The 22409-nt window shown below is 43.8% G+C and overlaps 1 protein-coding gene across 3 annotated transcripts in view; it reads right to left on the minus strand.

Annotated features, from left to right (window-relative positions):
- Positions 1–22409, minus strand: part of Kmt2a (lysine methyltransferase 2A) — an 81823-nt gene that overhangs the window by 17192 nt on the left and 42222 nt on the right. The window contains exons 11-27 of one of the 3 annotated variants that reach the window (XM_040729906.1): positions 19467–19613; positions 19011–19103; positions 18666–18786; positions 16829–16951; positions 15884–16068; positions 14308–14481; positions 13460–13570; positions 12913–12986; positions 11895–12088; positions 11564–11670; positions 9908–10045; positions 7892–8050; positions 6701–6818; positions 6507–6585; positions 5021–5181; positions 4488–4670; positions 67–4315 (exon numbers count right to left, since the gene is read on the minus strand). In XM_040729906.1, coding sequence (XP_040585840.1) covers positions 67–4315; positions 4488–4670; positions 5021–5181; positions 6507–6585; positions 6701–6818; positions 7892–8050; positions 9908–10045; positions 11564–11670; positions 11895–12088; positions 12913–12986; positions 13460–13570; positions 14308–14481; positions 15884–16068; positions 16829–16951; positions 18666–18786; positions 19011–19103; positions 19467–19613 — 6416 coding nt within the window. Of the gene's footprint in view, positions 1–66; positions 4316–4487; positions 4671–5020; positions 5182–6506; positions 6586–6700; positions 6819–7891; positions 8051–9907; positions 10046–11563; positions 11671–11894; positions 12089–12912; positions 12987–13459; positions 13571–14307; positions 14482–15883; positions 16069–16828; positions 16952–18665; positions 18787–19010; positions 19107–19466; positions 19614–22409 lie in introns of all 3 variants that reach the window. The other 2 variants (XM_021226743.2, XM_040729905.1) reach the window with 2 other exon arrangements.

A 22409-nucleotide genomic window follows, 5' to 3' on the forward strand; every position in this document is an offset into this window, starting at 1 on the left:
AGTGCCACACCCAGAGCATAAAACCCTACAGCACAGCTGCAGCAGAATGACCTGGCTGTCACTTACCGTGTGGCTGAGGTCTGGGGCGCTGGGTTGGCTTCTTGGTCTGGAATGTGTGCTTCAGAAGAACTGGACCGCAAATGGGAGATTTTGTGCTTCTTGCCATTCCCTTTGTCTAGGGGCAGCTGAATCCTTTTGACTTTGGGTTTTGATTTAGTGGGACCTGGCCCTGAGGAACCTGCTGACTGCTGACCAGAGGATGGAGAGCTCCCTGGAGAGGTGGAGCTGGCTTGCTTAGCTGAGGGTAGAGGCTTGTTCTGCTCTAACCTCACACCGTTAGGAGCATCTGCTGTCTGGGTGAAGCTGGATGGCTGGGCCCCTGCAGCAGAGTCAGGTTCCCGCTCCCGCTGTGAAGGAAGGATGCTGGTTTTGCCAGCTAGGAGCTGGTTCACTTGCTGCAGCTTATAGTGCTCTTCAGCCTCCCCAGAAGGGGACACAGCTGTCATGCCCGTAGTCTGTGGCGAGGGGAGTACACAGATGCTAGATGCTGCTGTCATCGCAGCAGCGGACGGAGTCTGTGATGTCCCCAGTTGTGGGAACATTCCTGAACTTGGTGGTAACGCCAGAGGCTGGTCCTGAATGCCCAGGCTCTGCTGGCTGGCTTTGATTAGAAGATTGCTTATTGAGCCAATGTCTGTGCTCCCAAGCAACCTCTGGTTGGTTAAGGTGACATGTCCTGGAACTGATGCACTACTTGTAGGGGTTGTTGTAGCTTGCATGGATACCACATTCAAGACGGAGGAACTGGATGCCAAGGCAGACACAGGCCCAGATGTGAGGTGGCTAGTATCCTGGCTTATCGTTGACGTGCCCGCCACTGTGGCAGCAGTTCCGCCCACACTCTGTGGTGGTAACAGGGGTGCCTGTTCAAAATACATGATGCCAGATTTAGATCTTTTAATGATGTTGGGGACAGTTCGGTGAGATGAAGTATTAAGTGACCCCAAATCTAACAGATTGGGATGGTTTGAAAGCTGGGAGGGTGTGAAGTTAATCAGTGTCATGTTAGAAACCACATCAGAAGGGGCAATGTTTGAAGGGGCACTAGAGGGAGCAAGTTTTTTATTCTTTCGAGTGTGCAGACGAGATATGGGTCTTTTCTTGAGTCCAGAGGATGGAGTGGCTACCGTGGTAGTGAGGTCTGTCCTCTGGTTGGCTTCTGAACCCAAAAGTTGGGGATCTGGAGGAGGCTGAACCCCAATAAGTAGGCCAGAAGGAGGACTGCTGATGTTGGGTGGGAAACTACTTTGAGCAGCCGCAGGGAAGGAATGTAAGTGCTGGTGATGAGGCATGGAGAGCAACCCTTTGCTAGCAGGAGGGAACAGAGACTGAGAAGGTGGCAAGCTTGGATTTAGTCCTGCAGTCAGGGTGAGCCCACTTCCCATGGGCCCCAATACCGAAGTATTTGTCTCCATTACATTGGGTGCAGAACTAACAGGAGCGGTCAGCTGGATTTTTTGGGTCACTCCATTTGGAAGAGTCTGGAGAACATAGAGTGGCTGCATGTTCTGGTTAACAACAATGAGCTTCTCAGTGGCTGGTTTCAGGTGGGGTGGAGTGGTCTGGACAGCTGCATTGGAGATCTGAGATGGGCCAGGGCTATCAGTAGAACTGGGCACATACTTCTGGTTCTGGATGGGAACAGTAGGGGAAACAGGTACCTGAAGGCCAGGGGTGCTACTGTTTCTAGTTAAATCCTGATTGTTGCCATGACCTTGTTCCACTGAGCCACAGGGAGGGCTGGAGATATGATCTGCATCCATGTGTCCTTGGATGAAGTGATCAGGAGTCATGTGGCCTTCAGGAGCAGGGTCTACTCCTGGACTCAGCAGTGCTGGGTCGCCCTCAGAAGAGGCTACAGACTTTTCTGTCATGGTCACTCGCTTCTCCCCTGAATCTGAGATTACGGCCAATCTACTGGGATTCTGGCTGGGGACGGTGGGACTGCGGGTGGTCAGCACAGAGAGGTCAGATGGCAGCTCAAGGGGCAGCTCAAACTGCTCCTCCGCTGAGATGGAAGAGGAGACACTACTGTCCACAGGCTCTGTCGCTGGCAGCTGCTGAGAAAACACTTCAAAAAGGCCCATTTCCTTTTCCCGATTACTGTCAAGACCCAGCCCTTCGCCAAGAGTCAGGAGTTCAGAAGAAGAGGACTCTGGGCTCTCACCCAGAGCCTGCATGGATGGAGTGTTCTTTAGTACAAAGTCCATGATGTCTGAAGGCAGGATGTTCCCACAGTCGTCACTGTTGTTATTGTCAGAGTCAGATTTCAGGAGCTCGGTGTTGTAGGTGTCTAGAAGGTTTTTGTCTGAAGGGGTACTTGTGTGGACTCTACGGCTTGATTCCAAGGAGCTGAGCTGAGCTTCCAAGGAGTCCTGTCCCTGTGCTTTCACTCTGCTTACAGAGTGGCAGTTATCCAACTTTGGCTCGTTTTTATGGCCAACAGCACTCTTAATGACATGCTCTTTTTCACCTGCATCTTCAGGTCGATCAATCTTTAAGTTTTCTGTTCCATTTTCTTTACCATTTCTTTTTGGAATCTGGCTGCTTTTCCTGGTCGTGGCAGTGACACTAGTATCACTCTCTGTCCCATCATCAACACCATCTAACTGTGAAATTTTTGGAAGATCACATTGTTCCTCCTCCCGAAATAAATTACGGGATGCTAGCCGCTCCTCTCCACCCGAAGAAATGACAGTTCTAGTAAAGTTGTAATAGTATATGTCTTCTTCATCCGACGTGCTCAAGTCATCGGCCCCATCCACCTGCCCTTCTGCAGATCTCTTTCCTCGCTTTTTCCCAGTGGAGCTGCTATAGAATGGAAGGTCTTCCTCGCCATAAGACCTGACTCCATAGAGTGGGGTGAGCCCAAAGAACATGTTAGACCGTGCACGGGCACTGCGTCGGGGGTACCGCCTCTTAAAAGAACCATCCTCCTGAGGTTTCGGGCCATCTGGAATCATCAAGTTTCTGTCCTGTTCTGGAAGATTCTGGTAGTTGTTACTTTGAGGGTCTTGGGATGAGGTATTGTTCGGGCTCGGCTGAACCACTGGGCTAGCTCCTGGACTTCTGGAAGCTGAAACAGGCTCTGCTGGACATGCTGGTTCTAGTTGTACAGGGGAGACAGGACCACTTTCTTTTGGGGTATTTTTGGATTGATTTTCACTTTCCATTTTCAGAGGTGTCACTTTGACTGAGCACTTCCGGGGTGCCTGTAACTCCTTGGAAGATCCTTCTACTTGTGTGGGTTGACCTTTAGGGACTCCTGAAATAGGAAGGACTTTATCCCCAATCTTATCAGATGAAACATTATTACATGGCCGCTGCCCTAGAAACCCAGGAGTCAAAACCTCATCAACAAACCCTGGCTTTAAGTTTCCTTCCTCACTTATCAGCACCTGACCAGGTTCCAAAGAGGATTTACTGGAATGCTTCTCTTTGCAAGTCTCTTTAGAAGACTTTTTCCCTTTCTGTCTCCTGTCTCTGGAACTAGACCCTATATGTTCATGAAGAATGGATGGCCTGTGGCCCACACCAGAAAGCTTCAAGGTTTTGATTTCACCATCTTCATTTGGAGGGGGCTTTGCTGACTGAGTAGAATCTGTGTGCTGGTCTCGATCATTCCTTTGTCCCCTCAAGTGGAGTTGTGGGTAGGAGAGAGTCTCCTTAGAAGAAAATGGAACTGGAGAGGGTTGAGCAAAAGTGCCGATTTTACTGACGTTGAATTCTCCAGGAGTGGTGTTATGAATCTGTGGTACCAGTTTAGGAACTCCAGCGTAAGCTGTGGTATGTGCTGATCCATCTGAACTCTTGGAACTCAGAGCTCTGCTCTTCTCTCCCTTTAATGACAAGCCCTTGGGTGCCAAGTCTGAAGCACTAGAACGCTTTACTTCTGAGGATGAGGGTCCATCCAAATGACTCGATTTGGAGCCTCCAGTAGCCACTGTCCTTTGTGAACCTGAAGAGGCCAGAGTGCTATGCCCTAGATTAGAACTTGAATTCAACGGCCCTACGACACGATCAGTTGCTTTGGCACTTGACTCGGAATCTGTAGCAGTTCCAAGGGTGGAGACTGAGGAAACACTATTTCTGGAGTATACACTCCCAGTTCTCATTGGAGACATTATCCGGAGCTTGGACCGCAGGGGTGATAAGGAAGAAGTACTATGTCGCCTGGAGCCAATGCTCCGAAGACCAGAGGAGAGTAAAGGATCGCCTACCGTGACGATTTCATGAGTGGTTGGGGTAGGACTGCCTGAACAAGGGAGAAAAAAGTAAGGAAGTCAATCAAAGCCAGAACAAATGGGTCAAGTCACTAGTTTCAACCATTTGGATATACCCATTTATAGGCAACCTTTTGGTTAGTAAAAGTCACAAAGTTAAGGTTACCTAAGAGAATGGTCAAGTGGGTCAGGGACATCCTTTACCTGCAGAAGGCAATGGCCGGCAACCAGGGGACCTCTGTGTAGGGGAGTAGCTGGGCGTTCGAATCCTAGGGACCTTTGAGATAACATGATAATAGCAGGAGCTCGAGGTCTGTGAATGAGGTCGGTCTAGTGACAGAGGACTTAGAATCGCAGCTGTACTTTGACTGTCCTTACATGAAGTTTCTGTGATAGGAAATAAAAACTCATAACTAAAAGAGGGCAGTTAAAATATCTAACAGATGAACCAATATGAAGTCACCTAGCTGCAATGGGTAAGTGCTCAAACTCGATGATCTGAGGTCAGTGCCTGGAACCCACAGTGGTAGAAGAGAACCAACTCCACAAGTGATGTTCTCATCTCTTGAGCATCCCATGGCACAGACATGCACACATAGACTTTGTACAGACAGAGTGCTATTAGATAAACGCCAAACTAGAAAAAAAGAGGTTCCAAATTAAAATTTTCCCCACTTTTCAATCCCAGTACAAAGTCAAAAATCCTGAATTCAAGTCCCACTTAGATTTATACTAACCTATGAATGAGGATGGGCTATGGGCAATGGTCCTATTGTCATCATGCTCAACTGTGCTATTGATATCTGGCTCTACAACAGGTGGGCGGCACTCCACGATCTTGCACGTGTACACACAGCGCTTGCGAGCATCTGTGGTACTCCAGTACACCCGGGAACACCTGGCAAACACAAGGGGAAAAAACCACAAATGGAGGACAGATGCACAAACTATCATTCCCTAAATTTCTCCCCATCATGGGTTCTCTGCTCTCAATGTAGAGAATATAGCTTTATTTCTTAGGTTCTTTTTTTTTTTTTTTTTTTTTTTTTTTGGTTTTTCGAGACAGGGTTTCTCTGTATTGTTTTGGAGGCTGTCGGTCCAGCCTGGCCTCGAACTCACAGAGATCCACCTGCCTCTGCCTCCCGAGTGCTGGGATTAAAGGCGTGCGCCACCACCGCCCGGCCTATTTCTTAGGTTCTTAATAGAGATTATCCTAGTACGGTGGTTTTAAACTTTATGAAGTCCTTAATGTTTCTTAGGCTCTCAGAAAGTCGTATGGCCTAAAAAAAAAAGTACCAGAAACAGGAAAGTATTCTAAACCACTGAAAAAGAAAAACGCTGCCTTCCATGAGGGATGAGTGCCTTACAATGCACATAACTCAAGACCTTAAAAAAGCTCAATCCTGAGGTACTTCCTTTGTCAGTAAAGTTCTACAAAACAAGAGAACTACAACTGCTTTGACTCTGGGGGGGGGTCTCGTTTGTACAAAGATCTACCAGACAAACACAAGTACAGGCTGTGTTAAGAGAGCTGGAATGCAGAATTAGAAAATGTGCTGCCCGCTGCCTAATGAGGTTCTGAAGAGGGAGAGAGAGATTTTCTTTTTTTTGAGATAGGATCTCCCCACGGCCCTAGCTGACCTGGAACTCACAGAGATCCATCTGCCTCAGCTTCTCTTCCAAGTACCTGTGTTAAAAGTGTAAGCAAAAACCAGCGGCTCGGGCTGGAGAGACGGCTCAGAAGTTAAGAGCACTGACTGCGCTTCCAAGGGTCCTGAGTTCAATTCCCAGCAACCACATGGTGGCTCACAACCATCTACAATTCAATCTGGTGTCCTCTTCTGGTATGTAGGCAGAACACTGTGTATGTAATAAATAAATAAATCTTAAAAAAAAAAAAACCAGCGGCTCTAGGAGGGGCACTTTGATCATGCACTGTCTGTGCTCGCCAAATCAGCATAGAAAATTACAAACTGTTCGCTTTGAGACCAGGTGTCACTTTGTAGCCCAGGCTAAATTTATAAACTTTTTATCTGGGCATGGTATTGCATGGAGCTAAGGCAAAAGGATCCTGAGTTTTAGCACAGCCTGGGCCTATGAGAACTGGTGGGTGGTAGGTTTAGAATAGCAAAAGGCAGCTACCAAGTACATCTCCACATTTAATGACCACGCATTTTCGGGAAGCCACGCTGTGGGCTGCTGTGCTGTCTTCGAGGGACTTACTGGTATCCTATAGGAAACAGCTTATCTTCACAGTCAGAGAGGTCATTCAGAATCCCCAAACAGTCAATGGTCATTGAGCCTAATCAAGGAAAGAAGATCAGAAGAAACCATGAGGGGAATCATGTTGTAACCAAGGACCAGAAGACACACAAATGATAACACAGTCTTTCCATTAACAAAGGCCTGGGTCATACCAATCATCATGTGGATGTTTTCTGGCTCCAAGCCATTGAGGAACTTCCTTCTCAGGCTGATTCCTTCAAAGTCCACAAACACTCTTCTAAAAACTTCAAACCCATTCTCAGGAACCACCTTAAAGGAAACCCAAGGTTGCTGTTAAAGGACTGTGCCTTTACATGCTACATTCAGAGTACCAACTCCTGGAGGCAGAGCAGAGACCCTATCTCAAAATCACCCTTCTGTTTACTACTATCCTTTTTACATCTTGTAAGAGGAGATGATCTCTCTGGGACATCCAATATTGAGTTTACCACCTTGCTGTTTTTCAGTACATCCCTCTTTTTTTTTGGGACAGGGTTTCTCTGTGTAGCTTTAGAGCCTATCCTGGAACTCACTCGATAGACCAGACTGGTCTCGAACTTACAGAGATCTGCCTGCCTCTGTCTCCTGAGTGCTGGGCTTAAAAGGCATGCACTACCAACAGCTGGCCAGTAGGGAATTCATAGGGAATTTAAAAGATGAGGAAGAATCTTCATCGCTTACTGCTAAGCAAAAGTTAGAGCAGAAAGGCAAGGTTCCAACTATAAGAAACCCTGGGTGCTGGGTATGTTAAGTTAAAACTACTTGTAGATATTAGCAAAAAGATCAGTGGTTTTTAGGGGGAAAGTCAGAATAACAGGCAGAACACAGGATTCTTAGGACAATGAAATTATACAAACTACAAAGGTGAATACACGTTACTAGACATTTGTCCAAGCCCGCATGATGTACAACACCAAGAATGAGCCGTAATGTAAAGGATAACTGTGGGGCTGGAGCGATGGCTGAGAGATTAAGAGCACTGGCTGCTCTTCCAGAGGTCCTGAGTTCAATTGCCAAGAAACCACATAGTGGCTCACAACCATTCATAATGAGATCTGGTGCCCTCTTCTGGCCTGCAGGGAACATGCAGGCAGAACACTATACATAATAAATTAATAAACTTAAAAAAAGTGTAAAGGATAACTGTGTGAAATGTGCATTGATGTAGATCCATTCACTGTAACAAACATATCACTCTCCTGGTAGAGGCTATTTAAGTGTGGAGGCAGGACCAAGAAATCTGTACCCTTTGCTAATTTTACTGTGAATGTAAGTGTGCTCTAAGATAATAAAGCCTGTTATTAACAGCTACAACAAAGCAACCAAACAGCTGAGCTTCTCACCTCGCCTTTGATCAAATCCCGATGCCGCTGACAATATACTTTTTTGTCATCCAGAAAGACACAGTTCTTGGCTCGGGAACACATGAAATGGTAATTGCTGGTGCAGGATGTGAGACAGCAACCCACGGTGGCTCCTGGCTTTTGGCAGAATTCACATCTCTACAAGTCCAGAAAGAACAGCCCTATTTAGACAGGCAGGCAGGCATTTTAAGACATTTGTCATCTCTTCTATGACTTGTCCCTTCTGAGCAACCAATGTTCACTTTCTTGACTGCTAGCCTGCTGAGCTACAGGGAAACAATATGAACTACCACACGGTAACTAGAAAATTTAAACACTAAACTGGATTTACACTTTGGACTGAAATAAGTTTTTCCTAGAATGCAAGGTAGATTTATTAGACTTGAAACTATGAAGATCAGTCAAAAAACATGTATTTATAAGAAAGTTGTTATATCTCAAAGCAACTCAGTGATACTAAAATTTTCCTAGTAAGAAACTAGTTGTCTTAGTTAGGGTTACTATCGCTGTGATAAAACACAATGACCAAAAGAATTTAGGGAGCAATGGGTTTATTTCACTCTCAGTTCCATGTAACAGTTCATCATCAAAAGCAACAAGGGCAGGGACTCACACAGGCCAGGAAAAGACACCAAGGCAATGGAGCAGTACTGCTTGCTGGCTTGCTCATCCTGCCTTCTCTCCTTCTCCTCTCCCTCTTCCTCTCCCCCCCTTCTTTCTTTGGTTGAGACAGGGTTTCTCTGTGTAACTCTTGCTGTCCTGGAACTGTTCTGTAAACCAGGCTGTCCTGGAACTCAAGATATCTATCTGCCTCTGCCTCCCGAGTATTGGGATCAAAGGTATGAGCCACCACTGCCTGGTCAACCTGCTTTCTTATAGAACCCAGGACCACCAGCCCAGGGTTGGACCACCTACCCACAATGGACTGGACCCTCCTAATCAATCACTAATTAAGAAAATGCCTACAGCTGTTATTATGGAAGCATTTTTCTCAATAGACTTCCTCCTTTTAGTTAACTGTAACTGTATCAAGTTAGCCAGCGCACTAGTTCTGGAGTGTTAGACTTCACAGCTAACATGATTAGAAGATTCCATTCTCTATGCCCCGAGTCATTCTTTTTTTTTTTTTTTTTTTTTGGTTTTTGTGAGACAGGGTTTCTCTGTATTGTTTTGGAGCCTGCCCTGGAACTCACTCGGTAGACCAGGCTGGTCTCGAACTCACAGAGATCCGCCTGCCTCTGCCTCCCAAGTGCTGGGATTAAAGGCGTGCGCCACCACCGCCCAGCTGCCCTGAGTCATTCTTAAAGACAGTCTGTGTTCTCTTGTCTGTTCTTCCTATAACCCGCTCATTCTTCTTTCATGTGTTTTGTCTGTTGGCTATATTCCTTCTGGTAACCTTTCATACTCAAACTCTAGCGTCTAAACATTTACTGCTAAGTACCACTGTGACTGCTCTCAGCTGCTCTGACAATGTCCCTCTTCCTTTGTGCTGCACACACATGGGTTTATTCTGTGCAAGTTCAGAATGTCAATTAACTTGGCCTCTGAGCTGACTCTGTTTACATATTAAATTGACGTTCCTCACATATTTGAATGATGCTCAAGTTAGATGTTTTCTTTTTCTATTTCTTTTAAAAAGTTTTTGATGATTTATTTATTTTTGTTTTATGTGCATTGTTGTTTTACTTGCATGTGTATCTGTATAATTGTCAGATCCCCTGGAACTGAAGTCAGGCAGTTGTGAGCTGCCATATGGTGGCTGGAAACTGAACCCAGATTCCCTGGAAGAGCAGTCAATGCTCTTAACTGCTGAGCCAGCTATCCAGGCTTCCATTTTTCTATTTCTTTTGTTTCCTTTTTCAAAGGATCAGACCTACAACACACACCAGTACTTACTGGCAAGCTACTGAAAATACTGTCAAGAATAGGGAGGCTACATTCATGCCCAGAACAAAGACTAAAACCACTTCATTGGTGTACATATCAAGTTCTTACCAGCTGCTTGCCCCTGATCACAGCCATGTGAACATTCTTTAGTGATCCATCATCATCTTCAAACACTTCTGCTGACCACAAAGCACAATTCACATGTGTCCACTCATTTTGACCGATGTACAGCAAGCGGCCAGCATCCTGAAGAACACAATACCAAAGGAATCCATATTAGCTATATCTCAGATAAGACACCTCAAAAAAGCAACTATAATTCCTTAGAGATGAAATCATAATCCAGTTTTCAATGTTTCTTCAATATTCTCATTATTTTTCCACAAAATGGAAATATATGGAAAGTTTACATAATTGTACAAACTGTTTTAAAACTGCAGTTTAATTCAATTCTCTCAGACTACACTAAGAACTCTCCCCCTAAGTGCTTGTGGGTTGAAGTAGCGCTTCACGAATGCAGACACTGTAAGTCTGACCCACATTCCCCCAAATGTTGCATTTTTAAATTCTCAATGTAAATCCATTAAGTAAAGACTTTACACATATTATTTCATGAAGTTCTTACAACCATGCTAGGCTAAGAATTATTTCCTTGTGGGACTGAGGAGATGGCCCAGCAGTTAAGGGCATTTTCTATTCCTCCAGAGGATCCAGACTTTGATTCCAGCACGCACGTGGCAGCTCACAAATATCTATAACTCTACTTCCAGAGGATCCGATGCCCTCTTTCAGACACTGCATGCATGTGAAGCATAAACATACATGTGTTCCAGTACACATAAAATAAAAATAAGAATGTAAAGAAAAACCATGTTAGAAAAAAAGGAATTGTCCTCATATTAAGGATGTAACTGAGGGTCATTGAGATTAAGCTCTTGCCAAAGTTACCAGGCAGGAGGGCTCAGAAGGAATCCAGGCAGTCTGTCAGAACTGGGGTCCTTAACCATTTAGCTACATCACATTAAACACAGGCCACATGATATACTTCCTGTTTGATGAAGACTTCACTAAGTATTTTTGAGGATTAGTTATCAGGGTAAATCACCTTTTAAAGAACCTCAGTTATTTAAAACTCTCTAAGGCCAGGACTGGAGTTGGCTGAGTTGTTAAGAGCACTTTCTGCCTTGCAAAGAACCTGGGTTCAGTTCCCAGCACCACACAATGATTCACAAACATCTATTAACTCTAGTTCCAAAGGATCCCACACTCTCTTCTAAACTTCACTTGTGGTGGTGCACATACATACATGCAGGTAAAACATTCCCTCAACTATCTAAAATTAAAAAAAAAAAAAGACTCTGTAAACCTAAGCACAGTATCACCTGTCTACAATCCCAGCTACTAAGGAGACTGAGGCAAGAGGATCAGAAGGTCTTGGCAGGCCTGAACAAGGTCAGAACACGAGCCAAAATGAAAACTGAAACAAAAACAACTTTAGCTGCCACAAAGTCACAAGTAAATACTCATTACAGCCATCAAATACTGACACAAAGGACAAATGGTTCGTTCATGCAGTGGTGATGCATACCTTTAAAATCCCAGCACTTGGGAGGCAGAGGCAGGTGGATCTTTGTGAGTTTGAGGCCAGCCTGGTCTACAAAGTGGATTCCAGGACAGCCAGGGCTGTTACACAGAGATGCCCCCCCCCCCCACGGTTCCTATGAGGTTTTTATTAACAAGGATCCCATGTCCCAAAGTACTTACATTAGCACTGTCATCACCATACATCAGACACAGTGCACACTGTCTGTTGTCATCTATGCCCGGGGGTGGATTCAGTTCTGGACTGTCCTCTCGACTCCTATCAGTACCTTAGAATCCCAAAGATACTCAGTTAAAATTGGTAATACTATGGTTTTCTAGGGAAGAATTTAACTTAAGCCTTCTATAAAATAAATCTTTTAAAAGGTTTTTAGAGATATGTTATCTGAAATCCCTTGCAGATATCTAAGTACATTAACTTTAGATTCACTGGGCCAATCACCCGCACCTAGGAGGAAGCAGGTAACGGTTACTGCTCACTCCGATGACTTACTCAAGACTGGTGGTGTAGGAGGATGCAGAGGTGTGGGCGAGTCTGGCTCTCCGGGGCCTTTGGGTTTGGGAGCTGGAATGATTTTCTTCATTAGAGGAGGCTGCTCAGTGTGGCTGTTCTCCTCTCGCTCCTGCCACTGAGCATAATTATGGTCAAGTGAAGGTGGAAGCACTGCGTTGGGTAACATCCCACTGCTGGAAACAATTGATTCGACAAGTATTTACTGAGCGCCTACAGGATACTCAGCGCCATACAAAACAATCAACTCTGGGTATCAGCAGGTCTTGGACTCAGTACAAGCCCTTCACAGAATTTAAGAAGAAGTCACAGAATTTTAAAACTGCCTAATTATACTCAACATTTTAAAGAGTTTCAATTATGTTTGGGACAGGATCTCACAATGTAGCCCAGGCTGGCCTTGAATTCCTTACCCTCCTGCTTTAGTCTTCCAACTACAGGGGTTACAGGTGAATACTACCACACGTGTCATAAATAATCATGTTAACACTGACTCATATGTCTGGGGGTGGATCTCAGTGGTAGAGTAGCTGACTAGTAAACACCAGGTCCTGGGTTCGCTCCACAGTACTGCAGCAGTACTCCACCCATACAACTTTTGGTTAATTATCCAGAAACAATGATAACTCTACCCCCCAAAACTAAATAAATAAAAATAGGTTATTGAGATAAAAATTAAAGGTTACATATTAAGAATCAAGAGCAAGGAAAGGCACAGTTTGAACTAAGTAAAATAGAGCCCGATTACACTAAGGTCAACGGCATGGTCACTAGGGTCTAGCACATACTGTCTACAAGTCAAACTGTTTTTTAACAAGATAACAAATGCAAATGTGGAGGGGAAAAAGCACCAGCCCACAATTAACACAGATGTCACTTGTCATTTCTAAACCAGAACAGAAGACATTTCAGGTGGCTGAATTTTAATATTAAAATATTCCAGAAACCCTCAATCTACAAACATGAGATGTCTGATTTCTCATGAGATACTTTTACTCACTTGTTTGACACTTTATTTGGTTCCCAAAATCTGGACTTTTTGACACTGAACCATGGAAAAACCCGCTCCATTTGCTAAAAGAGAACAAACAAATAGAATTCAAATGAGAAGAATCATGTAGAAACTAAACCAAACCAACCCCAGGCCAGTGTCTCAGTCTATGTGTGGATGATTTCAGACCAAGGCAAAGATCTATCCATGTTGGTAACCTTACTGGCTTCCCAGCCTCCTCTCAAAGAAATAGAGGAAATATTAAACCCAAGAAGCTTTCTGCACATCATAAAGTAAGTAACAGAAGCATAAAGTAAGTAACAGAAGAGAAGATATTTATAGGGCCATTACGAATAGTGAACATTAGAAACATGAACTACTACTGGCCAGGCAGTGGTGGCAAATGCCTGTAGTTCCAGTAATAAGTAAGTAGAGGCAGACAGATCTCTGAGTTTGAGGCCAGCCTGGTCTATGTAGTGAATTATAGGACAGACAAGGCTACACAGAGAAACCCTATCTCATACAAACAACCCCATGAACTATTAATCTCATTCACCCGAATAAAGAAAGACTTGACCATGCTGTTGGCTTTTTTAATTTCTGGCTGCCCTCCATCTGAATTAATGGCTGCTTGAATGATCTTCACAATATCATCACTGAACTCCAACTGTATACAAAAATAAAACATCAATTATTCATAAAACAGTACTATGCTCTCAAAAGCCATTTCCTTTTCCCTCTATCATCACCCAACACAGGAGCCCAACAGAAAACCTAAGACCCATTTAACTACAGTGTAATTACTCTTGGAGGCCTTTAGGTTTCTGTTCTCAATTAACTTGAGGCAATCAAGAGATGCCAGGCTAATAAGGCAAGAAAGCAAACAAATTGACTCTGTCATGGTAAATAACCAAAACAGACTCATGTTTTTGTTGTTGTTGTTGTTTTTTTAATATTTGTACTCAAATGAATAAGTAACTCAATAGCAAATAAGAATGACACAGTGAATGAGTTTTCCCTATAAATACTTAAAAGCATAAAGTTTATGATATTTATGTACAGATGAAAAAGGAAGGCAGAACATTCAGATCTAAGCTTCAAAGGGAAGACATATTAACTTCACATTAGCATTTTTCTTAAGTAGTTTGATGCCTCCCTGAAACATAAAAATAATTTAAATAACTCAGAGGAAAGCCAATTAAAATAATTATTTTAGGTACCATCACATTATCACCCTTCTAAAACATACAGCTGAAATAACTCATATTCTGGGAACCTGAAGCTACAGACACCTCTAAATACAATACAAATCATTCTGAAATTTACTTTTACCCAGCTGTACTCCAAAAGAGCCTAGAAGGCTGAAATAAACACTTGAAGTTTGTTTACGTGCTCAAGACATACCACAGACACATAGCTGCCCTGGTCCATTTTCCTCTTGACTCCCTCCAGGTCAAGAGGCTGCTGTTCATCCTGCTTGCTGACCTCAGTGAGAACCGGAGGATCTGGTCCTTCTGGGGAGCTTCGGGAGGGTATGCTCTCCTCTGTCTCGGGGTTTAAGTCTGGAGGCTTAGCAGCCTGTGGCAGTAAAGAGGTTTCTGTTACCAAACATCAAGACCGAGGCATCTATGCACTTTCTATCGAAATTAGTAAGATGGCACTAGAAACGACACAGAGCATGGAAATAGCCACAGATTTCTTAACTGGAGAAATTAAAAATGGACCTATTTTCTTTGTTTGTTTGTTTGTTGTGTTTTTCAAGACAGGGTTTCTCTGTGTTGCTTTGGAGGCTGTCCTGGAACTCGCTCTGTAGGCCAGGCTAGCCTTAAACTCACAGAGATCCACTGGCTACCACCACCTATTTTCTAATGGCTTGTCTAGGAAAACATTAAGCATTGTGTTTGAAAATCTCTAAAGGTAGAATAAAAAAAAGGCCCAAACTGTCAGTCTTTTGGTACAACAGATAGCCATTAATGTTCCTACTCCAAAAACAGGACTTCAGAGGCTAGAGAGACGGCTCAGTGGGTAACGGTGTACTATCAGCCTGACAACATGAGTTTAATCTCCAAGACCCACAAGGTGGAAAGAGAGAAGTGAATCTTGCACACCAGAGCATATGCATACATACACACAAACACACACACAGAACAAAACAGGAAAAAATGTTTAAAAGCCAGAGCTTTACACTGTAAGATGAAGCAGCACCCAGCTCTGAGCTCAGGTAATAAAAGCGCGTGCTTTCTCATCACCAGGACCGCTTATGTTGTCAATGACCACTTTGTAAATGAGAAATTCACAACTGGTTCTTACGCTGCTTGCCAAAACTACCCTCAGGCTCAGGTCTCCATAGCCCTTACTCTTCAGTCAGAATCTGTTTTTTCCAAGCAGCAGCTCCCATCAGGTTGCTCTCTTGCAGTCCTACATTGAATCTCTATCAATGATGGCACAAGAAGTCCAAATTCCCTGTGTTTTTGTCTTTTGAGATGGGGAATTACCGTGTTAACCTCAAACTCACAATCCTGCCTCTGCCTCCTAAGTGCTGGATGGAGTTGGAGGTATAACCACCACACTGGACCAAACAGCTTATAAGTGAGGCCTTTGAAGACACAGCCACTTCCTATTTCCTCTCCACCAAATGTCCTGCTCTGTTTTTAGTTTCACTCATTTTGTTTAATGAGTGTTTTGGCTACGTGTATTCTGTGTAGTACGTGTGGCGCCCAGGAAGAAGGCAGTGGATTATCTGGAACTGTTGTGAGCCACAATGTGGGTGCTGGGAATCAGACTGTTCGTAACTGCTGAGCCATCTCTCCAACCAAGGTTCTATTCTTAGCTCTAAAAATTTCCCTGATGTTATAACCAAGAGAAGAAACTCTATAAAAAGTAAACAAAGAATGAAGCAAAACTAAGCAAGTAACAGAAACAGCCTTCCTTCATTATTCCCAAGATCAAGTTCTAGAAACAGAAACACCCTCTGGCCCACCTGGCGGTATCGCAGCAAGTGACTAGTAGTCCGAGAATTCAACAAGGCGGTGAGAACCTGCTTCAGGGATGCCTGCAGCTCCTTCTCCAGGGCCAGGCGCCACTCGGCAGGGTGCCGCTCAGTGCAGTTCACACAGGTGTAGGCCACGCTCTCTGGCAGATTCGACAGAATCTCATACATCTCATCTAGGAAAACAAAACCCACAACAATGAGGTCCTTGGAAGGGCAGGAGAGGGAGAAGAGCTAACTATCCCACTGACCCACAGAGCTGCACGTTAGGATCCGAGGCTAAGCTGTTATTCTCTTATAGCAGCAGTTCTCAACCTTCCTAATGCTGTGACCTTTCAATACAGTTCTCATGGTGTGGTTGCCCCCAAACACAAAGTTAGTTTGTTGCATACTGTTTTGCTACTGTTATGAATCATAGTATACATCGATGATCTTAGGTGATGACCCCTGTGAAAGTGTCATTTGACGTCCCAAAGGGTAGAGACTCACAGGTTGAAAAGCACTATCTTTTGGATACCCACACTCCGACTCCAAAGGAGACTATTATTAATTAACATGAACCCATGACTAGGCAGTAACAATAGGTTTGGAGACCCAATATGTAATGGCAGGTAGTCCTATGGGCTAGGGTCCTTAACTGAATAAAAAAGGAAAAGGGGAAAGGCAGGTGAGCACTGGCATTGTCCTTTCTCTGCTTCCTAGCTGACTCCACAGGCCAAGGCCATTGTGCCTTCCCACCAGGATGGACCTGGGTCCTTTAAACTGAGTCAAAATAAAGCCTGCCTCCCAGTAACTAGTCACAGCAATAGGAAGAGAAGCAGTATATTGCTTATTCTGGAGACCAAAAGCTAAACTACAAAGAGCCCAGATGACACTCCCATAGTCTTAGTCTACAGTGCTACAAGGAAACTAAAAACAACAACGAAAGACTCCAACCTTCTGTACCTGAGAGACTCTCGCACTTGGAGTGGACCCACCGGTCACACTTCCCACACTGCATCATCTTGCTTTCATAGTCGTCGTCATCGTAGCACTTGTCACACAGAGGGCAGAAGTTTCCTGAAAGCCAAGGGTACAGCAATACTTTGACCCACACCAATGCTCTCAAAGCCTTTGGCTTATGTGTGTCACCCTAATCTAAAACCTAACGTCTCTGCAGTCACTAACGAATACCACACTGGGATGGTCACACATCTCCTAGAGTTCTCACAGGAAAGCTTTAATCACACATCTGGAAGGACCATGATTTTAATGATAATACAACAGAAAGGACAGAGGCTTGGTGTCAGATCTTGCAAGGCAGAGGCAGGAGGATTAAGAGTTTAAGGACAACCTTACCACTAGAGGAGGCGGAGGCATCAGAAAAGACAACATGTCTTATAAACATGATGCTTGGATTTTTAAAGAGGTAGTAATACAGAAGTAAGAAACGATTAATTTTTTTTTCTTGTCAGGTCCCAAAGAAAGCCAGGATAAGACTCACTAAGATTCTGTGGCTCCTCCCAGCACTTCCCACCCTGCCCTGTACCTTAAACCTCTAGCACAGGGGTTGGGCTCTGCTTCTTATTCCTATATAAACCTGACGTTTCAGCCATGTGTTCCTGGTCCTCTGCTCTTGGCCTCTTTCCCCTTCTCTTTCTTTCCTCTCTTGCTGACCCCCAACTCAAGGCTCAGTTCAGTGCGGACTCTTTCAGATGCCTCTGGCTGAACTCTCCCTTATATCTACAATAAAATCCTCCTCAGCCATACCTTGGAGTGGTCATGTCCTCATTTTCATTGACTCCTTATTCTCACAGCTTTTATATTAAGAGTTCAGACCAGCCCTTTCTAAGATTAACTTCTAAGTACAACCTTTATGAATCTGGATCCCGGTATCTTTTACTATTTAATAAATATCCTTAAGTATATCCTATGCTGTGTATAGAGGCTCCACTTGAGCCCTAGCACTGAGAAGGGGACAGCCAGACGGTGACTCAAGACAAAGAATGGTGGGAGGGAGGAAAGAGAGAAGAATGACAGTCACTTCTTAGCACCTGTACTGCAAGTTATTAGGACTGTGGGCTGGGTGTGTTAGCTGGAGTCTTAGCAGTCATTTGCTGCTGTGCTAAGGACTGTCTCCAGGGCCTTTCGGTATCCAGGCATGAACTCTCCTGGCAACATCCCCAGCTCTTTTTTCCCCCTTCACTTTTTGAGACAGGTTCTCGCTGAGTTCCCAGGGCTGGCCTTGAACTCCTGCCTCTGCATTCTGAGTACTAGGAATATGGGTTTGTGTTATCAGGTCTGACTTCTCATGTAATTACTGGAATGAAAAGTTTATATACCACCTGAACTCCTTTGTGAAATCAAATGTGTGTTTACCACAATGTCTCTACTGTTTTAGAGCAGTTGTTTCTAACTAGCAATAATAAAATTTCCCCATAATTCTTCCTATATAAATTAGAAAGATGTTCCAAGATGGCTGTCTATGTAAATAAAGATGTAAGAAAGGGGTGGTGATGCATACTCTTAATTCTAGCACTTAGGGGGCCAGGGTAGGTGGATCTCTATGAGTTAAGGGTCACCCTGGTCTACACAGCGAATTTCACAACAGCCAAAGCTACATAGAGACCCTGTCTCAAACAAAGCAACAAAACAAACTAGAAATAAAAAGAGCACGAGCAGGAGCAGAACACGTGTCTAAATCACATCTGTGACACAGTGAGCAGGGCTTTCCACTCCTTCCACTACAGCCGCCACAAGCATCAAATTCCACCAATCACTCATCACTAGGTACCTTTAGCAAAGAGTTTGGCACAATCATGGCACAGTGAAAAATCATGAGACCACTGTGCATCCCACCCTTTGCCTGGAGTTGTGGATCCACAGCTCTTGCAGCGAACACACTTGGTGCAGATCTGGAAGAGAAGAGGAGGCATTCATTCAGTAGGGCTTTCCTGGGCTAGCACCGCTTGTTGCTAAAACAACTCATGCAATTATTCCTAGATTTGACGCCTTTGCTGAGATTACTGTTAAACAATCATTATTCTGGTGCACTAAAGCAGGGATGTCCTGTTATAAGCCACCAGCCTCACCCAGTCACCACAATACTCGTGGAGTTAGCACGGTATATTGTACTCACCCACACTTTCTTTTTCTTGGTGGGTTTGGTGGGGTAGTTTGGTCCCAGGCACTCAGGGTGATAGCTGTTTCGGCACTTGTTACACTCCAGTAGCTGCTGTAGAGAAGGACAATCGCGAGAGAATACAAATCATACTACCTTCCTTAGAAGATCTGTTTCCAGCCACCGACTAAGATACTTTAGATTTTGTCATGCATTGCTTGCTCCCCAGAGAACACAGAGATTTATCCTCTCAAAATCACTCAGTTATAAGTAAATTTATCAGACAGATTTTACTTATTTTTGGAATTTATTTCCTAAAGTCATTTTCTGCTATCTCCCCAAAATTAAAAGTAAAGTTAAGAAATTATCTTCAAACAGACAGAGAAACTGTCAGCGGAGATAGTAACATAGACTGGTGCAGAAGATGGATATGGAAACAAAGGCTCCACTACTGCCATTACTAGGTCCTTCTACCTTTGCAGCCTGATGCTGCCTTCCACAAACATGGCAGAATTTGCAGCGGCGACAACACCAATTTTCCAGCTGGTCCTCCAGAGGGCGCTCATTTTCCTCTAAGCAAAACTTGTGGAAGGGTTCACAACACACTTGGCAATACACAAACTGCAAGAAGAAGATGAGAACAACGTGTATAACCAGGGTGCAAAAAGAAATAACCATGTACAGGATGTACATGAAGAAAACTGCACACCCAACCTTTCTTGTTCAAATTGTGTTTCATAGCCAAACTATTAAAAATAAGTATAAGATGGGTGTGGTGACACTTTCCACCTGTAATTTAAAAGAAAGTTTCATACTGGCAGAGGATTTAAAAAACTTCAACAACCAGAGCTGGAGAGATGTCTCAGCAGTTAAGAGTACCTTCCTGAGGTCCTAGCACTCCCAGTTCAAAACTGCCTATAACTTCCAATTCCTGGGGATCCTAGGCCTCTGGTCTCCTAAGGCACTGCACACAAGTGTACATAACACCACACAGACACATAATTAAAAATAATGAAAGCAATCTTTTAAAAACATAAAACAACCTAAATTTCTTCTGACAAAAAAAAGTTTTTATTACAGGAACAAGTGGTCAAGCCTAAAGAAGGCCTAAATTAGGTGCCACTGATGCATCAGTATTAATTTCCTCATTTTGATACTTATACTGTGGTTATACAAGACTCCTTGATTTTAGGAAATACAATCATAGAGGCTTTTGTTTGCAACTTGCTCTCAAGGTTCCAGAAAACAGAATGCATTTAATGTTTATACATTTCATTTCTTATTTTGATCTGAGCTTGGAAGACTGAAAATCATTTTGTAGTTTGGAACAATATATACATACAAGCAAAACAGAAAACAGAACTCTAGTCACATTTGGAGAATCCAGGCAGAGGGTATTGCCGCCCCGCCCACTTCAGCAGTTTTCCTATAAGCCAAGCTTGAAATATGTTACCATGAAAAAAATTTTTTTGTTTTGTTTTTTCAAGACAGGGTTTCTCTGTATTGTTTTGGAGGCTGTCCTGGAACTAGCTCTGTAGACCAGGCTGGCCTGGAACTCACAGAGATCCACCTGCCTTTGCCTCCCAAGTGCTGGGATTAAAGGCGTGCGCCACCACCACCAGCTACCATGAAAATTTAAACGGAAAATTCCTCAAGCAATGGTCATAATTTGCAATACAGTACAGACTGTGTGCTGGTCACTATAATTTTTTTAAAAAGGACTTATTTCTACTTTTATTTATGCATACTGTGAGTGAATGTCTTGTGTGTGTGTGGGGGGGGATGCCAGCAGAGGCCAGAATTAAGACACTGGATCCCCTGCAGCTGCAGCTGCAATGAACCACCTGATGTGGGGGTTGGAACTGAACCTGTGTCCTCTGAAGAGCAGCAGGTCTCTTAATCACTGAGCCAACTTTCCAACCAACCCCTAATTCTTTTTCTTTTCCTCACGGTTTTACTCTATGGCTCTGGCTAGCCTGAAATTCACAGGGATCCATCTGCCTCTCTACCTACTAAATGTGGAGATAAAGAGAGTATGCTACATGCTGGCTCCTTAATTTGTCTTCATTTTATCTTATTTTTTGGTTTTTCAAGACAGGGTTTCTTTGTGTAACAGCCCTGGCTGTTCTGGAAGTTGCTTTGTAGAGTGGCTTTGTAGGGAGGCTTCAAACTCAGAGATCCACCTGACTCTGCCTTCAAAGCGCTGGGATGAAAGGTGTGCGCCACCACGAGGCACCCAGTTCTCACTAAAACAAGCAACTCTTAAGACTACTTTGCACAGCTAAACATAATTTAAATCAAACAATTATGCCCTGAAAAAAAAGCTGTTTAATCCCATAAACTGGATACTGATGGTGCAGAAGGAAGCCTTTCCTTTGGGTGGGCTGTTTGGATGCACAGCACTTGGCTATGAAGGAAGAGGTGTGGGGTAGTCAGTAGCATTTGCAGGCTGAATGATCTCATCTCTGTAATGTCTGAAGCAACCCTCGCACTTAAGACAACACTGTTCATACAGACTCTAAGAAACTATCTTATCAAAGAGGGATACAAGAAGTAACTCATACATTTGTTAGTACATTATTTGTCTGTGCTAGGGAATGAAGCCAAGGCATTGCATGGGAGGCAAATGCTTTACCACTGAGCTATGCAGGCTCTCACTATGTATGTCAAAGCTAGGCTTGAAGTCAGCGTGTAGTTCAGGCTGGCCTCAAATCACAACTCTTGCCTCAGGCTCCTGAGGACATAAGCCACTATGCCCAGCATACATATTTTAAAACACTTGTCCAATCAATGGGAACATGCTTTATGTTTTTTTTTGCAATCTGATATTTCTAACCAGTGATGTTATGGATATCTCTGTTAACATCAAACTATACCATTATATTTGTATCATAAGCATGCCCTACAACTTTAACTAATAGACTCCAGTTTTGTTTTGTTGTATCTTGTTTTTCAAGATAATTTCTCTATGTGTAGCTTTGGAGCCTTTCCTGGAACTCACTCTGTAGACCAGGCTGGTCTCGAACTCACAGAGATCTGCCTGCCCTTGTCTCTCAAGTGCTAGGATTAAAGAAAGGCATGTGCCACCACCACCCAGCTAGACTCTTGAGCTTTAAATATTTTTTATTATGGAGCTGGAGAGATGACGCAGTGGTTTGATTCCCAGCTCCCAAATGTAGACGCACAACAGTCCCATGACATCCTGGCCCCTGCAGGCACCAGGCACTCACATGATGCAGAGACAAACAGGCATACACACAAATAATATTACAATTTTATTATAGATGCATATCTGGCAATTTATTTAATTACTTTTACAATAAATACTTAGCATGCAGTTGCTGGGTTAAAAGAATATACCATTCTAAAAATAAACACTGTTTCCAATCAGCTCTCCCCAAAGAAAAGACTAGTAAA

The sequence above is a fragment of the Mesocricetus auratus genome, unplaced genomic scaffold, assembly GCF_017639785.1.
Source record: "Mesocricetus auratus isolate SY011 unplaced genomic scaffold, BCM_Maur_2.0 Super-Scaffold_100022, whole genome shotgun sequence".
NCBI classification, from domain to species: Eukaryota; Metazoa; Chordata; class Mammalia; order Rodentia; family Cricetidae; genus Mesocricetus; species Mesocricetus auratus.